The 16,549-nt window shown below is 42.6% G+C and overlaps 2 protein-coding genes across 2 annotated transcripts in view; both read left to right on the forward strand.

The window, feature by feature from the left end:
- Positions 1-10,284, forward strand: part of ndrg3a (ndrg family member 3a) — a 44,202-nt gene extending 33,918 nt beyond the window's left edge. Inside the window, exons 4-16 of the mRNA XM_084441512.1 lie at positions 1,411-1,516; positions 1,635-1,755; positions 1,883-1,945; positions 2,059-2,119; positions 3,433-3,519; positions 5,786-5,842; positions 5,977-6,080; positions 6,364-6,429; positions 6,523-6,574; positions 6,681-6,728; positions 6,902-6,937; positions 7,037-7,088; positions 9,550-10,284. Of these exons, the coding sequence (XP_084297638.1) occupies positions 1,411-1,516; positions 1,635-1,755; positions 1,883-1,945; positions 2,059-2,119; positions 3,433-3,519; positions 5,786-5,842; positions 5,977-6,080; positions 6,364-6,429; positions 6,523-6,574; positions 6,681-6,728; positions 6,902-6,937; positions 7,037-7,088; positions 9,550-9,719 (1,023 nt within the window). The 3' untranslated portion in view covers positions 9,720-10,284. The remainder of the gene's footprint in view (positions 1-1,410; positions 1,517-1,634; positions 1,756-1,882; positions 1,946-2,058; positions 2,120-3,432; positions 3,520-5,785; positions 5,843-5,976; positions 6,081-6,363; positions 6,430-6,522; positions 6,575-6,680; positions 6,729-6,901; positions 6,938-7,036; positions 7,089-9,549) is intronic.
- A 3,050-nt stretch (positions 10,285-13,334) lies between these two features.
- On the forward strand, positions 13,335-15,443 carry sla2a (Src like adaptor 2a; the record flags this gene model as incomplete). The annotated part of the gene is made up of 7 exons (XM_084440984.1): positions 13,335-13,365; positions 13,530-13,623; positions 13,713-13,799; positions 14,271-14,374; positions 14,646-14,798; positions 14,986-15,118; positions 15,302-15,443. 7 exons carry the CDS (start codon positions 13,335-13,337, stop codon positions 15,441-15,443), a joined length of 744 nt encoding a protein of 247 aa, XP_084297110.1.
- Between the last annotated feature and the right edge of the window lie 1,106 nt (positions 15,444-16,549).

Raw genomic sequence — 16,549 nt, forward strand, 5'->3', positions numbered from 1 at the left:
GAAACAGTGTATCTACAGAGCAGGAAGAGAGCATCTGATTTATAACGATAAGTTGTTGTTCTGCCTTCATCCTGAGGCTACTGACCATGGAAGACTGCCTCCTCTTTGTTGATTCTTTAGCAGGAACAACAGTAGATAGTGTTGTAGCAGTCATGTGGTAGTCGACATCTCCTGTAGAGTTTTACTCGTGCAATCGCGCTGTCTGCAATCTGTTCTTTTATCTCTGCTTATGCCATGATTTATTTTTGAGCAGGTACCTGCAGACCAATGCATTAAAGATAGGCTTTTCACACTTGAAAGGCCTATCCAGACCTATGTAAGACAGTCGTCCTTGAGAGAGACATGCTTAACCTTCACCCCTCCTCCACACCAGAGGAAACGTGACACATATCAGCCAGTCTAACTCAGCAGCCTAAACTGGGAAGTGAAAATGGCAGTTTGTGTCGTGTTTTCTAGCAGAGAGAACCTGAGTGTGTCTCCTTAACTGAGACTCTCTGTTTATTACCTCTGTGTCCTAAGACTAGGCCTGCCTGCACCCCACCTCAATCTCTCACTGCTGCTGCTACACACACACACACACACACACACACACACAGTCTCATACGCACTTCCGAGTCATACCGACCTTGCACGCTCTGTGGTGTGTGTGGGTGTGTATGTGTGTGAGACGTAAGCAGTAATGCTGTCAGAGTCTTAGAGAGGTACCATTAGCTACAGGAGAGGCCTGAAGAACGTTTGTATACAAACCAAAGGACGACCGTGCCTTTTCTTTCCTGTGTCATTTTGAATGGAACGAAGGGAGCTCAGGGTTTATTTCTGTCTCATCTTTCATCAGCCACAGTTACCCCCAATTTGTAGAATGATCTGCTCAATCGACAATCAAAAGATTTCGACATCATCCATTTTCTGGGAAGCTGGTCTGTGGTTTTTGAATGCGAGTGCCGGTGCTCCCTTTCTGAGGCGATGGTTCTGGGATTTTTTGCTCAGTCATCCCTCTTCAGGGGGCTGTGTATGTTTCAGACCCCCCCCCCCCCCCCCACACCACCACTCTCCTCTGCACCTCTGGGTCCCAGCTGGACTGGAGGGGCCCCGTGCACCAGACATGAAGCTGTTTATCCCATTTAATAGTATCTCTCAATCGTACAAACGCACACAGTATGATTGTAAAAGCATTTCTGATTTGTCAGGCGTTCATGTCTCTTGTACTACAGTAGGCTATGATCATGATTCTCTCTGCTACAGGGACTGGACTGATCTGGGTGGCGGGGGGAAAGGCCTCTGGTCCTTGTGCCATCTGGAAGGCTTTAGTGGGACTTGAAATGGCCATTTATTAAAATAATGCATTTACTGCCAAGGGTATCTTTCGATCAGAGTTCTGAGCGGCCTATTCTTATCTGTGATTGGATACAGGAGCATGACATTGAGACTCCCCATGGCGTCCTCCATGTGACCATGAGGGGTGTGCCCAAGGGCAACCGGCCGGTCATCCTCACCTACCACGACATTGGCCTCAACCGTGAGTACGAAAGGACAATTCACATACACACTGCCATTTAGATAGACAAAACGTGGACTTTACCATTCATTGATAATATTTTATATTGTCGTCTCTGGTTGTTGTTCTACCTTTGCAGATAAGTCGTGCTTCAACACCCTGTTTAACTATGAAGACATGCAGGAGATCACACAGCACTTTGCTGTCGTACACGTGGATGCTCCCGGGCAACAGGAGGCTGCTCCGCCCTTCCCCACCGGGTGTGTGTTTGCGTGTGTGTGTGTGTGTGTGTGTGTGTGCGTGTGCGCGCATCGGTGTATAGTCATTATTTCACAACCTTGTCTCATATCGCAGTGCTAGTATGGACTCATGTTTGTGTGTCTCCAGATACCAGTACCCGACCATGGAGGATCTGGCTGAAATGCTGCCCTCTGTCATGACACAGCTCAAGTGAGTGGCGGCCATCTTCTTATCACCAATACAACAGTACACCTGTGTGTACAACAGTAGCAGTAGTGCTTCAGTGTGTTGGTGTTGCTGACGTGTTCGCCCGGCGCCCGCAGGGTGAACAGTGTGATCGGGATCGGAGTGGGGGCAGGAGCCTACATCCTCAGCCGCTTCGCTGTAAGTCTCCTGTTAATCTAAGTTATTTCTAACTATTAAGAATTGAGAGAATGCCTTGATTCTTCAGATCATCTGAGCAGGAGTTTATCGACGATATCTTGTATCAGAAGACCCTGGGTTTCTACTACAGAAGGCTAATACCTCCCAGGGAACGAGGAAGTCTGACCTCTGCCTATAGGCTTATATAGAGTTTTAAAACTCCTTCACATCCCCATTCATGAGCTGATTGCAAGACAAACACTTCTGACAGAGAATACAGTGACCTGTGGTTCACAGCCAGTCAGGGGACTGGAGACCCTTGAGACACAAATGGCACACACACAAACCTGAGCTGGTTCTCAGGACATTATAGAACAATGACACAGGCTGGGCCATACTCCCTGGCCTGTTTTATGACAGGGGAGAGGGTCAGAGATGTTTGGCCAGCAAGGACAAGTGGTCAAATAAAAGCTAGAGACAGATTTGAATTTTCCTATCACAACCCTTCCTCATCTGCTCTCTTCTCTCTTCTCTCTTCTCTCTTCTCTCTTCTCTCTTCTCTCTTCTCATCCCACACCTGGCTCACTAATGCCTCTCGTCCAACCGAAACGAGCAGTGATGGCATCCATCTTTCATGTTCATTATACCCCACCCTGCTATTCAGAGGAGGATGACTCACCTTGGGATTCTTTCCATTTCTCTCTCTCTCTCTCTCTCTCTCTCTCTCTCTCTCTCTCTCTCTCTCTCTCTCTCCCCGTTCTTCCTCTCTCTGCTGTCCATGCAGCAAAACTAAATTAAACCCGGCATTTTTGAGGACAGAGAACGTGTGAGGAAGGAGAGGAGCGAGAAAGCACTGAAAGATTAACAATGAAGAGGAGGAAGGAGGGAGGGATGGATTTATGGAGTATTTGATGTCACAGTTTGATAGTACTCAGGGGAACTGATCTCATTTTGAATTAATTAGAAAAAAAAATCTTCATGTCCTCTATTTTGTATTATGTGCAATCAGGGATAATAGCTAGGCTGATAACAGCTGTTGCTGCATTGGGTTATTCTGGATTAGCGTGCGGTTAAAGTAGAATGCTAATGCAGTTGAAGTAGAATAATAGAAGTCCAAACCAGAGAAAGGAGGAGGAGGAGCTTGCTCTCCCATGGTACTCTGCTTCACTCCGTTCACTTTGAATGCCTTTCACTAAACCCATCAATCAAAATGCCTTTTGGCGGAATTCTGCGTTCACCGTTTATCATCCATACAACAGCTGGTTTCTGGTCTTGATAATGCATTGTTCCTGATATAGCAGAATGACGTATCTACTCTCCCTTCTCTTGTGCAGCTGAACAACCCCACCCTGGTGGAGGGCCTGGTTCTGATCAACGTGGACCCATGTGCTGAAGGCTGGATCGACTGGGCTGCGTCCAAGGTCAGTGGTTCTCCATCAACCACAACCTTTAACCCCTAGATCAAGGGTCTCAAACTCAAATTGGCTTGGGGCCACAGCTGATATCGTCATCTCATAGGAAGTGTCCCCAACCCGGCCACTTCAATGTTCAAGTACTACTAACTATAAGACTTTCTGAAAATGTATTGTTTTATTTAGATAGCTAGACTCACGAGTCAGTCTCTAAACGTCAGGAGACTATTCCATAACTAACATTTTCCTCATACAAATTCAAACAGCGGTTTCTATATTTAATATATATTTTAACAGTTAGTGCAAATCTTTTTTTACTTACTTTTATTTGATCTTGAATAGCCTACATTTGACTTCATTATATTTATTTATTCTATTTCATTTTATTTAAGTTCAAGTCTGTTTCCATTTCTTGACACTTGAATACATCTGTAGGCTATTTTTCTATTTCTTGAAATAGATTATGAATAGAAATGATTTTGCGGGTCGGATTACGTTATATTTTTTACATCATGTTGTGGGCCGGATGGAGGGGTGGGGCGCGGCTGAAATGGCCCACGGGCCGGGAGTTTGAGACCCCTGCCCTGGACAATGGCCCTCATTTACTAAGCCATCGTAGGACAGAAAACTGGGCGACGGTCATGTCCATGCCTTAAATTTGACATTTATCAGTTTGGAAGTGAGCGGAGACTGCGACCAAATCTCACCTCAAGTCTCAGTCTCAAGCTCGTGTACGCAAGTTCGAGAATTGTCAGACTGATTCTGACTGCCATCTAAGCGCAGCCACATAGGCCTGTTCATCACTTCAAAATATGTAGCCTTCCCTATGGCAAAATATTATATTTTTAAGGCATCATCTATGTGTCAAATACCCCTAACATAAATGGGTATTTTCCAATTGTTTGCAAGTAATGCGGTAAATTGGTGTTTGGTGTAAGAGTAATTTCACTTTCATTTTGAGCCTACTTAGACTATGCAGCCTATAAGTCTTAAAATGAAAGCAAAATTAATGTTACACCAATCAATCAATGTACTGGTAACATAATTACTAGCAATCAAAATTAACAAATGAAAAGTAATGGGTAGTCACTTATTTAAATAAGAGCTTTGACAGTCATATCAGTAATGCCATGGTCTAGAAGACCTATATGCGCATCCTATCGTTCAGATGAGGTGAGAGGAGGGGGCGAGCGAGGTAAGCTATTAACCTAAATGCACACCAGTTTCTAAGCCTGGTTGAAATAGGATATATTTTACATGTGTTAGCTCTTATTTGAGATTTTGTTACTTTCTAATTTAATGTCACAATAATACATTTTTCTGTATGGAAGGTAAAATAAAGTTGCATTATTATTATTATTATTATTATTATTATTATTATTATTATTATTATTATTATTATTATTATTATTATTATAATTTCAGTCGAGATCACTTTAGTCAAAATTGACCCATTTATGGTGCATGCAGCAAATACAGCATATGAATTTTGGCGGTGTGCTCTGTTCGGGGAGCCCCCTGCCTTCCACAGCATGTGGAAAGCTCTGTTCGGGGGGCCCCCTGCGCGATAGTAGGGGGAGGCGAAATGTAGATGTTCCCCCCCTCTTAATATATAATATTATTATTATAAATCCTCAAATTGACAGCAATGTGTAATAGTTTTTGGATAGGCTACACAATTAAACAAGGAAGCTGCCCAGCTTGCACGCTGTCTGATTGTGTGAATTTATATGTAAAATTGTAAAATGCAAGATGGTTTTCCGGAATCTTTCCATGGAGAGTGAAGAGTTGTTATTGGACGAGAGTTTGTTATTGTACAAGAGTCAGAGAAACTTCTCGTTTTGGCAGTATTTCGTATCTCCATGCCATAAACTACAGGGGCGAGGCCGGAATAGGAGGGGTGTGATAATCTAAGTGACTATTGTTTTCATCCGCCACATTTATCAACCAAATTTATCAATGTCCGATCATTTGTAAAATGGGATTGGTAGCATACGAATGTTTGATAGATCACATGGATGCTGTCGTACCATCATTTCTGCGATCGGCTCTGCACTCCTGATAAATGAGGGCCCATGTCTCTATCCACCAGCCACCTGCAGTAACAACCCTACTACCCTCCCACTCTCCTCCTCAACTGCCAAATTCAGTCACCAAGGGGATATTGGATGGGTGTGCCATGGGAGGCCATAGGTTCTGGAGACCTAAAAGGTCATGGTAGATGGTTTAATTGATCTGAGATGGTGTGAGACGGTGTGATCTGTTCCCCCTGCAGCTCACTGGATGGACCAGTAACATGGTGGACATCGTGATGGCTCACCACTTCAGCACCGTGAGTCACCGTGACACAGCAGAGGGCTGACGCAGGACTGCCTCCATTTAGATTCAGTGTAGTAGAAAGCTGTAATTCTGAGGCCGTGTGTGTGTGTGTTTGTGTGTGTGCGTGTGTGTGTGTGTGTGTGTTAGGATGAGCTGACAGATAACCAGGAGCTGATCCAGACCTACCGTCTCCACATCGCCCAGGACATCAACCAGGACAACCTGGCCCTCTTCTGTGCCTCCTACAATGGGTACACTACACTGGGGGGCACTTTACCCTAGAGCTCTATGGAACATACACTGGGGGGCACTTTACCCTAGAGCTCTATGGAACATACACTGGGGGGCACTTTACCCTAGAGCTCTATGGAACATACACTGGGGGGCACTTTACCCTAGAGCTCTATGGAACATACACTGGGGGGTACTTTACCCTAGAGCTCTATGGAACATACACTGGGGGGTACTTTACCCTAGAGCTCTATAGCTGAATGTGCTGCTGAACGGTGGTTGTGTTTTCTGCTTGTTGCACAGACGCCGGGATATGGAGATCGAGAGGCCAGTCATCGGTCTGAACGAGGACACAGTCAACACACTGACGTGAGTTTGTATTACTGTGTGCAATTTCTAGATGTTTTTGCCGGCGTCTTGTCCATTAATTTGGCTTTTCAAACCTCCTCTCGTCCCGTCCAGGTGCCCTGCTCTGCTGGTGGTTGGTGACACATCTCCTGCTGTGGAGGCAGTGGTGAGTTGGAGGGAATTGATTGAGCTACTAGGCGATGTCACTTCCTCTTGGTTCTGATGGTTTGTCTTCTTAGTCCCTCTGACCTGTGTGTCTGACCTTGTTTTAGGTGGAGTGCAATTCCAGGTTAAACCCAGTTAAGACTACACTGCTTAAGGTGAGGCCATGTGTGTAAAGCTGGCACACAAGCTAGTGTGTGTGTGTGTGTGTGTGTGTGTGTGTGTGTGTGTGTGTGTGTGTGTGTGTGTGTGTGTGTGTGTGTGTGTGTGTGCGTGTGTATGCGTGCCTGCGTGCGTGTAATATAACTCATAGGTGCTGTTTCTATCTCAGATGGCTGACTGTGGAGGCTTGCCCCAGGTTGTGCAAGTGAGTTGTGTGTTCCTGAGAAACTATTTGTCTGTTTGCCTTTAATGCATATTTTTTAATATTTTGTCATCATAACTTACAAACATGTCTCCTCTACAGCCTGGGAAACTGGCAGAGGCCTTCAAATACTTTGTTCAGGGCATGGGCTACAGTAAGTATACTCACATATCTATATGTTACAGATCAAGTTTACATTTTATGCCAACTTTGAAATACACTTTTTTTATGTATGTACTTATTTATTTATTTATTTATTTCAGTAAACAGTTGCTGCTCTACATTTGAATACCCTGACATAGCCATAGTGTAGTAGCGACTGAAGTTTGTTTTTGTGCTTCGTACTGACGTGTTTGAGGTCAAAGGCTGTACATTCAGTGCACTTCCTATTGACGTGAGTGAAATTGTAACTTCGGGTTTTGTTTTCATCGCGGTTTTCCGTCAGACATCCTGAGGTTTGAACAAAGTGTGTGAAAAGACTTAAGGTTTTGGCATGCCAGTTACCGACAGCCGCGTCTCAACCTCACCCCCTAACACTGTTTGCTCTCTGGTCTTTGCAGTGTTTCGTAACCTCAATTCTCAGTAGGTGAGGAATAGTACTTCTCGCATGACTGGTCTGGCACCAGAGACGTGCTGAACAGCAATTGACTTCCTGTTCACTTCTGCGTGGGAGAGACTGATTTGGCCTCGTGTGCTTTTTCTTTTTCTATCACAACTGTTTAAGATGCCTTTCCCACGGGTGCATACTTAAACAGGCTGCTAGGTTTTCACCTGCTCATTCATCTGCAAAGAATAGACTTATAGCCGGGTTGATCATGTAGATACAGTATTTCGATGTGAGTGTAGATTTGCTTGCTCTGTCCAGGTTGGACACTTGTATCTTTTGCTCTTCGTCTCTCTTTCCCCATCCCTCCTCAGTGTGAGTTCATTCTCAGGGGCTATAGATACTACTGTATGTCAAAGCCATAGTGGAGATAAAGGTCAGCTCAAAGTGCCTGCAGAGCAAATGCCAACAGCTCTTTTCATCCAGGGAAGATAAGAAAATAGGGAAGCGCTTTATAGTAACCATCCGTAATAAGCGTTAATTAATAGGTAATAAGGACCTTATAAGTCCTTATAAGATGCTTATAAGACATTATTATGTGTTAATAAGACTATATTAATGTTTAATAATAGCATAATAAACACGCTTATTGATAGATTATAAGCGTTAGTTAATAGGTAATAAGGACCTTATAAATCCTTATAACATGCTTATAAGACATTATGCGTAAATAAGACTATACAAGTGTTTAATAATAGCATAATGAACACATTTATTGTTAGATTCTAAGACAATTATAAGCACTTATAAGAAGCTTGTTAAATGCATAATAAGTGCATAATAGCAGACTATAAACAGTTAACAAGCTTCTTATAAGTGCTTATAAATGTCTTATAATCTAACAATAAACATGTTTATTATGCTATTATTAAACACTTGTATAGTCTTATTTACGCATAATAATGTCTTATAAGCATGTTATAAGGATTTATAAGGTCCTTATTACCTATTAACTAACGCTTATAATCCATCAATAAGCGTGTTTATTATGCTATTATTAAACATTAATATAGTCTTATTAACACATAGTAATGTCTTATAAGCATCTTATAAGGACTTATAAGGTCCTTATTACCTATTAATTAACGCTTATTATGGTTACTATAAAGCGCTTCCGAAAATAGAACTGAAAGCATGTTTCAAAATATTTTCCTTCATTTATCACACTGGTAGAATACCTGAGATCAGAAGGACAGCGCACTATGACTATGAGTGTGAGATGGAATTCTTTACAGTTATACAGTGATCTGTAGCAGTTGTTAAGTTCATCCAGTCACCCAAGGGCCTGCTTTCTTCTGATATGACGGCCGCTCTCCTAATCCCCTCTGACCCGCGTTCAATCATAAGAACCTAAAACCTCCCTTTCAACAGTTTTTTTCCTTTCTCTTTTCATCAATGCTAACAGTTCCCTACGTTCTCCTCAGTCACCTGAGCAACGAATCAGGTACCAGGTTCTTGTGCAGCTGCAAGGCTTGTAGGCTTAGATGAGCCCCTATTCAACCGTACCCACACCAGATGAATGTCAGTACTGTATGTGCATGGAAATTCCATTCAACATAATGGAATATTGTTCCTTTTTGGAATTGTAACATTGTTACATGAATTAAAATTTTCTTGAGTATTTGCATACTTTGACAGATTCATCTATATTCCCACCTGAAAAGCATGGTCTGGTCCTGACTGTTCTGTCGTGTTGAGGTGCTGCATGAGGTGCTGATGTTGCCTTGTCTCAGTTCAGTTTATTGCTGTGTCTATATTCTACTTATGTTGGGGGTTTTTCCGCAACACTGGTTCAGCATCTTTATATGCTGCATATTGTTTTTTCTTTCCAGTCATCCCTATATTTGCCCAGAATTGTATGCATGGTGAAAATCTGCAGTTTTATTTGATTATTTATTCATGTACAGGTACAGTATGTGGCTTCCTATCGTAGGAGTCGCATCGTTGCTCTACCTGTGTCCCATCCTCTGTCTCTGCTGTGCTGTGATAATGCTGCTGTGTTGTGTCCTAGTGCCGTCAGCCGGAATGTCCCGTCTGGCCCGCTCCCGAACCACCTCCTCCTCCAGCATCACCTCCGTGGACAGCAGCCGCAGCCGCAACCTCAACAGCCTGCTGGAGGGCAACACCACTGGGGCCCTGGACAACCAGGCCAGGCCCCAGACCATGGAGGTGTCCTGTTAAACCTCCCCACCCTAGCAGCCCTCAACGCTGACCCTGTCCTCCTCCTCCTCTAACCCCAGTAACTTTAATCTACCATCTCTCTGTCTCTCTTACCCGCTCCTTGGCTACAATGCCAGGGGTTTCTGTAATGAATCGTGTGATAAATATGAGGATATAAATATATATACAAATGCATATTGACTATTATACTGTATTCACTGTCAGATGTTAAGTCACAAGTTGAGATGATAAAACTTCGGATTCAGATATGTATATTTAAAGGGTCTGATGATAAGATCACCCAGCTGTTTCACATCATGTTCTATCCACATGTGCATGTCTCTTGTGCAGGTGAATCTGGACACTTCACTGTATCTCTCCTTATCCTTCTGTTATTATATTTCCAGTTACTGCCTCACATCTGGTATTTATTTTTTTCACCATGTGTCTGCCATCTCTTGAGTAGACCTGCTGTCATTGTTTTCTGTATGCACTAATGTCTATTCAGTCATCTCTTGAGTAGACCTACACAGTAAATAACAACCTTAACAAGCGTGATCTAATGTGAAAATGTGTTCAGTCCTTCTCTGAGGGGCCCAGTGGTGCTTCTCACTGTCTGCTGATTCAACACATTTATACTACTGTAGTACTAAATAAAGCTGGAAGATGAAACATGTCAAGAGGAGTTTGTTTGTCCAAACATTCATTCATTTCTAGCAGGTTAAGGTTGGCCTAGCACATTAGTCAATAATGGTAATCAGTCAATAATGGTAATCATTCAAGTTTGTACACACGATGAGGTTAATTACATTGCATAAGATTACATTGGTAGAAAGAAACATCAGTCCAGAGCATACATTATATGCGTTTGTTTACTGTCAGTGCAGAAACTGTGGTTACTTGTTTCCAACTACGGCCAATCTTTTCCCCTTAGTGTATCGCTCTTTATCCTTGTTATGTCCCTCCCTCCCACACACACACACACACACTCACACACACTCCAGTCCATCGATTGTCTTGTTTAGAATACAGTTTCCATACTTTAATTCATTGCACATAATAGATCACTTTCGATTGGACCTTTTCTATGTTGTGAACTGTCAACACATGCCTTCATTGATAGTGTGGTTGTGTACCATTGCTGTACTGTAACTTGTGGCTCAGTTCTGCTGAGTCACCTCACTCATGTTGTACAGTCATCTCTCAAACTGTATTTCTAGGATTCCATGTAATATGCAATGTTGCATTTCCATGTTTCCCTTTAGCAGGTACATGTGATTCAGATGACTGAATGAAATAGCACTGTATTCTTGCTGAACAAGAGCATTTCACTGCTTTCAGAGCATGTGCCGGGTGGTGTTTTTAGAATACAAAAAGAAAAGTACAGAGAAAGCCTGAAGAATCATCTTTGATTGTTAAGATTAATTTTGTTTTCTTTTATTATTGTCATCCTTTTCTGTTTTCTGTATGCACTAATGTCTATTCTGTCGTCTCTTGAGTAGACCTACACAGTAAGTAACAACCTTAAAGGAACACACCAACTTTTAGGGAAATTAGCTTATTTGCCATCTTCCCCGGAGTCTGATAAGAATATACGTACCCTTATCTTCTCTGTGTGTGCAGTAGGAAACATTTAGACCTGTTAGAGCTGTTAGCCTAGTTTAGCTCAATCACTGGAAGTGGATTTGAAACGTTAGCCTAGGCTAACGGCTCTAAAGGGTCTCAATGCTTAGACTACTACTGTACGCACAGTGAAGAGAAGGGTATGTCTCTTCTTATCGGACTCTGGGGAAGATGGCAAATAAACTAATTTCCTCCAAAGTTGGCGTGTTCCTTTAACAGGCGTGATCTGATGTGAAAATGTGTTCAGTCCTTCACTGAGGTGCTTCTCTGTCTGCTGATTCAACACATTTATACTACTGTAGTACTAAATAAAGCTGGAAGATGAAACATGTCAAGAGGAGTTTAAGTTTGTCCAAACAGCATTCATTTCTAACAAGTTAGCCTACCACATCAGCCAGTCAAATAAGTCAATGCAAATGGTAATTTAAGTTTGTACACACCATGAAGTTAATTACATTAGATAAGATCACATTCGTAGAAGAAAGACACAACATCCAGAACATGACGTGTTTTTCACTGTCAGTGATGGATGAAACATTCAACTGTGGTTACTTAGTTTCCAGCCACAGCTGAGTCTTTGATTAACCTCAAACATGGGGCAGGTTATTTATAGCTTGCCCTGAAAATGAAGTTGCATGTTCAGCCACACTGCAGCTTAGATAAGGTGTTTGAACGTGCTGTCAATTCCATTCAAATGAGCCACATCATCACACCATTGCGTACACGGCCATCTGATATCACAAAGACTCCATCTTGTACAGAACATTCTGTACATATATATCCCATTAGTGCTTCGGATCCACTCCTTGTAGAATGTCTTGAACAATGGCAAGGACATTTTATCGAATTTCTAATGATGCGGTCTTTGTTACTTGTCTACTTCCTTTTAAATAAGTAGTTTGTTCTCAGAAACTTAGTACATAGCCTACATGACATACTCTGTCCTCTCCAGATGATCCTATTGTTATAAACATTTAAAGGCTGTCTTCGTGACTCATGACTTGCCAAAAAATTACTGTACTGGCAAAGTAGTCACTGTATGGCTCACAGCCAGGCCTATCTCCACACTTCAACCTTTCTGATTACATGATGAGCTGATGTAAGATTTTGTGCTGACTGATACTCATTTGATAGTGTCTCTAGATAGAGACAGAGGCCCTATCTATGTTTGTATTTAGCTGGAGCCAAATGTGAGCACTCACATTTTCCATACCCCCAACGGTGACCTTACCATACTTACTTAACATACATTGTATGAGAATGCTATCCCTACCTTCCAATGTGCTGTTCCTGAGCTGTATATTATGAGAATGCTGTTTGGCGTCACAGGAAGTAGTTTGAGTACGACATGAAACCTGCCCTCGTGGAGAATATTGCAGTTTTTTATCTCCTCATCTACCCCCTCAGCAGCACACACAGACCAGGAAACCGAGGACCAAGACATCTCTGTCAGTTCTACTGATCAGCCTGCATGTGCTGGCAGGCAGCAGAGCTCACACATATATGCATGCATGCAACGTATGGAGACAGACATACATTCATAATCTAAGTGTCAGCAGGAGACTTTGTCAAAGGGAGATCAGCTGCTCTTAGGAGGATCTAGCAAGCTACCAGTGGAGCCCTTTGCTTCTGGAAACAACGAACAGGCGTTAAACAGGAGTTCAAGAAAGTGAGTATGTGTGCAGTATTTTGCTTCATATTGAATTTTATAGAAGAAATATTACAGACATATAGATCATCATGATAAACTATACTACCGTAACACATGGTTTAATTTCTCAGTGGAAACTTGGAGGTAAATAATTTCCCCTCCGATTCTGGATGTGGTTTCCTGTCTTACTGTTATCATGTTTACAGTATGCTGCTAAGCAACAGGAGTAACAATTTCAGTAAGAATAGAAATAGTGCAGCATTTTCATACAATAATTATTTAATTTAAATTCTCCTCTCCCCATACAGAAACAGCAGAACATGGGCTGCTGTCCATTCAAAAGCCGATCGAACATATCCCACATGGAGAACTCACCTGGGCCTGCATCACGGGGTAAGCTATCTGAGATCAGTCCCTGCTTCATCCCTTCACTAAACAATGTCCAGGAACATCATTACAGTGTGCTGTACTAGAATTGTCACCGATTGTTCAGTGTAGTGCACTGTCCTTAATAGTGAATCTCATGTTTGATATAGGGACATATATCCCTCTTCCAGGAGATCACATGGTGGTGTCGCTCTGTGACTACCCCCCTTACGGTGTCTCAGACCAAAGCATCCACATAGGGGAGAGGCTCGCGGTCATATCAGAGTAAGTAGCAGACATGCATGTCCCATACAAATGTACATTTGTACCCTGTAGCCTCTTGACTGACAAGGCGTACTGCTCTCTCTCTACAGTGATGGGGATTTTTGGATGGTGAGATCAACAATAACAGGTCGGGAGTGTTACATCTCTAGGGACTATTCTGCCAACGTGATGAAAAGGTCAGTCACCATGTCAGGGTCAACCTGGGCAACAAGTATACAGTATCCTCTGTAAAACCACACATCCAACCTCAAATGAATCCTCCGGTGTGTCATTTGGTCAGTTGGGGATGGCTCTAATGGGAATTGTGGTGGGAGCTGGGGACTCAATTGTGTGGGAGGAGGGAGTGGGAGTCTGTGTAGGTGAAATGTATCTATCTATAGTCAGTGAGCTCTGGAACAATGCTTTTCATCTGGCTGCCTACATGCCATCACTGTCAGTATCCAGCTTATGCAACTCCTCCCCCAGTGGGGCTTGGTGGAGGCTGCAGGACTAGGGGAGTTTCCATTGAGGTGGCAAAAAATTTAAAGAATATAACTTATAGCTACCGTTTTTTGTATTTTTTTGTATATGTTTTTGTTTCCTCTTCTGTCTCTGGTCTCACTGGCCCTATGTTTTGCTCTGTGTGATGTCCCTCTGTCTGTGTTCAGGTGGCTGTTCACCAGAATTAGCAGGCTGAAGGCTGAGGAGCTGCTATTGTTGCCGAACAACGACACAGGGGCTTTCATGGTCCGAGAGAGTCAGACAAACAAAGGTAACTATTAATTGGGCCACCTTAAAATGTTTCTGCATTTCCTGTCATATTACATATTATATATGTGTATATATACTGTGTATGTATGTATATACTGTATATATATAGTTTGGTCAAGAAATGTTCTGTTAATACCCACAATCACTGGGCATATCACTAAATTCATTACACAATACAGCCACAACAACTTGTATGCAACTCGAGTTCTGTGGGTATCATAAGTGGTGGTGGTGATGGTGGTAAAGTAACTCTGTGCTGTGTCTTGTCCCAGAATTCTACTCGCTCTCTGTACTTCGGAGAGCCAGCAACTCAGGCTTGGACTCAGTGAAGCACTACCTCATCGGTTGCCTTCAAAACGGTTGGTTCTACATTTCCCCTGGCCTCACCTTCCCCACTCTGGACCACCTGGTTGATCACTACTCTGGTAGGTATATACAGGTGGCCACAGCCACAAGCCTATCAACAGGATATACAAATACAAATGTGGCATACATACTATGATACAACAGCACCGCTCTAAGATATCCAGGCTAATGTTGGTTGCCAGTGTCATAATCTCAATGTGGTGATTGGGACTAAGAAATACATGAAGGTGTTGTATCTATCCACAGATTCAGCAGATGGATTGTGCTGTGCATTGAGAGAGCCTTGCTTCATCCAGGGTTCAACAACTGTTCCAGAGGTGATCAGGCCCTTACCCATTACTATCAGGAGACCAACCCTTAATTGGAGAGATATGAGGAGGTGAGACACATTCTTTATCCTTTTCTGACAGGCCAGCAGGAGACTCTCACAAATACAATATCCTGTCAAAAACCTATGATATAAGATTCCATACTGTAACTTACACAGTCAGTGGTGCATTTGTTGCAAAGTGGTGCATCCCGGTGACAGACAATTCACATCCCTATGTCTCTCTCCTCCAAGCTCAATGATCTTCAGGAAGTCCAGAGCACAGTCAGAAGACTCTCTTCTGGTGAGCGAAGGGCTAAGGGAAGCCATCAGCTCATACCTCTATATGACAAACACTAGCTGCGAAGACTGCACCACAGACGAGGACCTGATGTAGAGAGTAAAGAGACACAAGAAAAGAAAGCTAGACCTCCACTTCACCACGGACTGGAATGTGTAACAGAGGAGGCTTGGTTTGGTGACCAGACGTTTCATGGACAGGACTTGGAACAGCTCTATGCTATACTCTACTATTGATTTTCTATTATAGTTTATTTTATACTAGCCTACTATTATATTGTTTATATCCTACTATGTATATATTATTCTACTGTACACATATATTATAATGTGACATATGTCACTCCTGACTTACTTGAATTGACCCACTACTTGATTTGAGTGACTGGACTGCCTGACTGACTTGAACTGACAGTGGTAGACTGTTGATGTAACACTGTAAATAATACCTGTGCCTGTTTTATTTATTGTTTTTGCCTTTATTTTTCTTTTTTTTTTTTACTTCTGTCTTTGTGCCTTTTTGTTGTGTGGATTGTTCTTTGTATGCTATAGGAATTTCCTCTCGGGGATCAATAAAGTTTGTATCTACTGTACCTACAGTGCCTCTGGAAAGTATTCACACCCCTTCACTCTTGTCTTGACTTATTCCAAAATTGATTTAATTCTTTTTTTTTCTCTCTCTTTCAATCTACACACAATACCCCATAATGACAAAGTGAAAAAGGTTTTTTCAATTTTTCGCAAATGTGTTAAAAATAAAACACTGAAATATGACATGTATTCACACCTTTTACTCAATACTTTGGCAGAAATTACAGCCACAAGTCTTCTTGGGTATGACGCTACAAGCTTGGCACACCCATTTTTGCGAAGTTTCTCCCATTCTTCTCAGCAGATCCTCTCAAGCTCCATCAGGTTGGATGGGGAGCGTCAGTGCGCAGCCTAAAAAATATCCCCACAGCATGATGCTGCCACCAACATGTTTCACCGTAAGGATGGTATTGGCCAGGTTATGAGTGGTGCCTGGTTTCCTCCAGACATGACGCTTGGCGTTCAGGCCAAAGAGTTCAATCTTGGTTTCGTCAGACCAGAGTTTCTCATGGTCTGGGAGTCCTTTAGGTGTCTTTTGGCAAACTCCAAGCAGGCTGTCAAGTGCCTTTTACTGAGGAGTGGCTTCCATCTGGCCACTCTACCATAAAGGCC

The sequence above is a fragment of the Borostomias antarcticus genome (assembly GCF_949987555.1).
Source record: "Borostomias antarcticus genome assembly, chromosome: 7".
NCBI lineage: Eukaryota > Metazoa > Chordata > Actinopteri > Stomiiformes > Stomiidae > Borostomias > Borostomias antarcticus.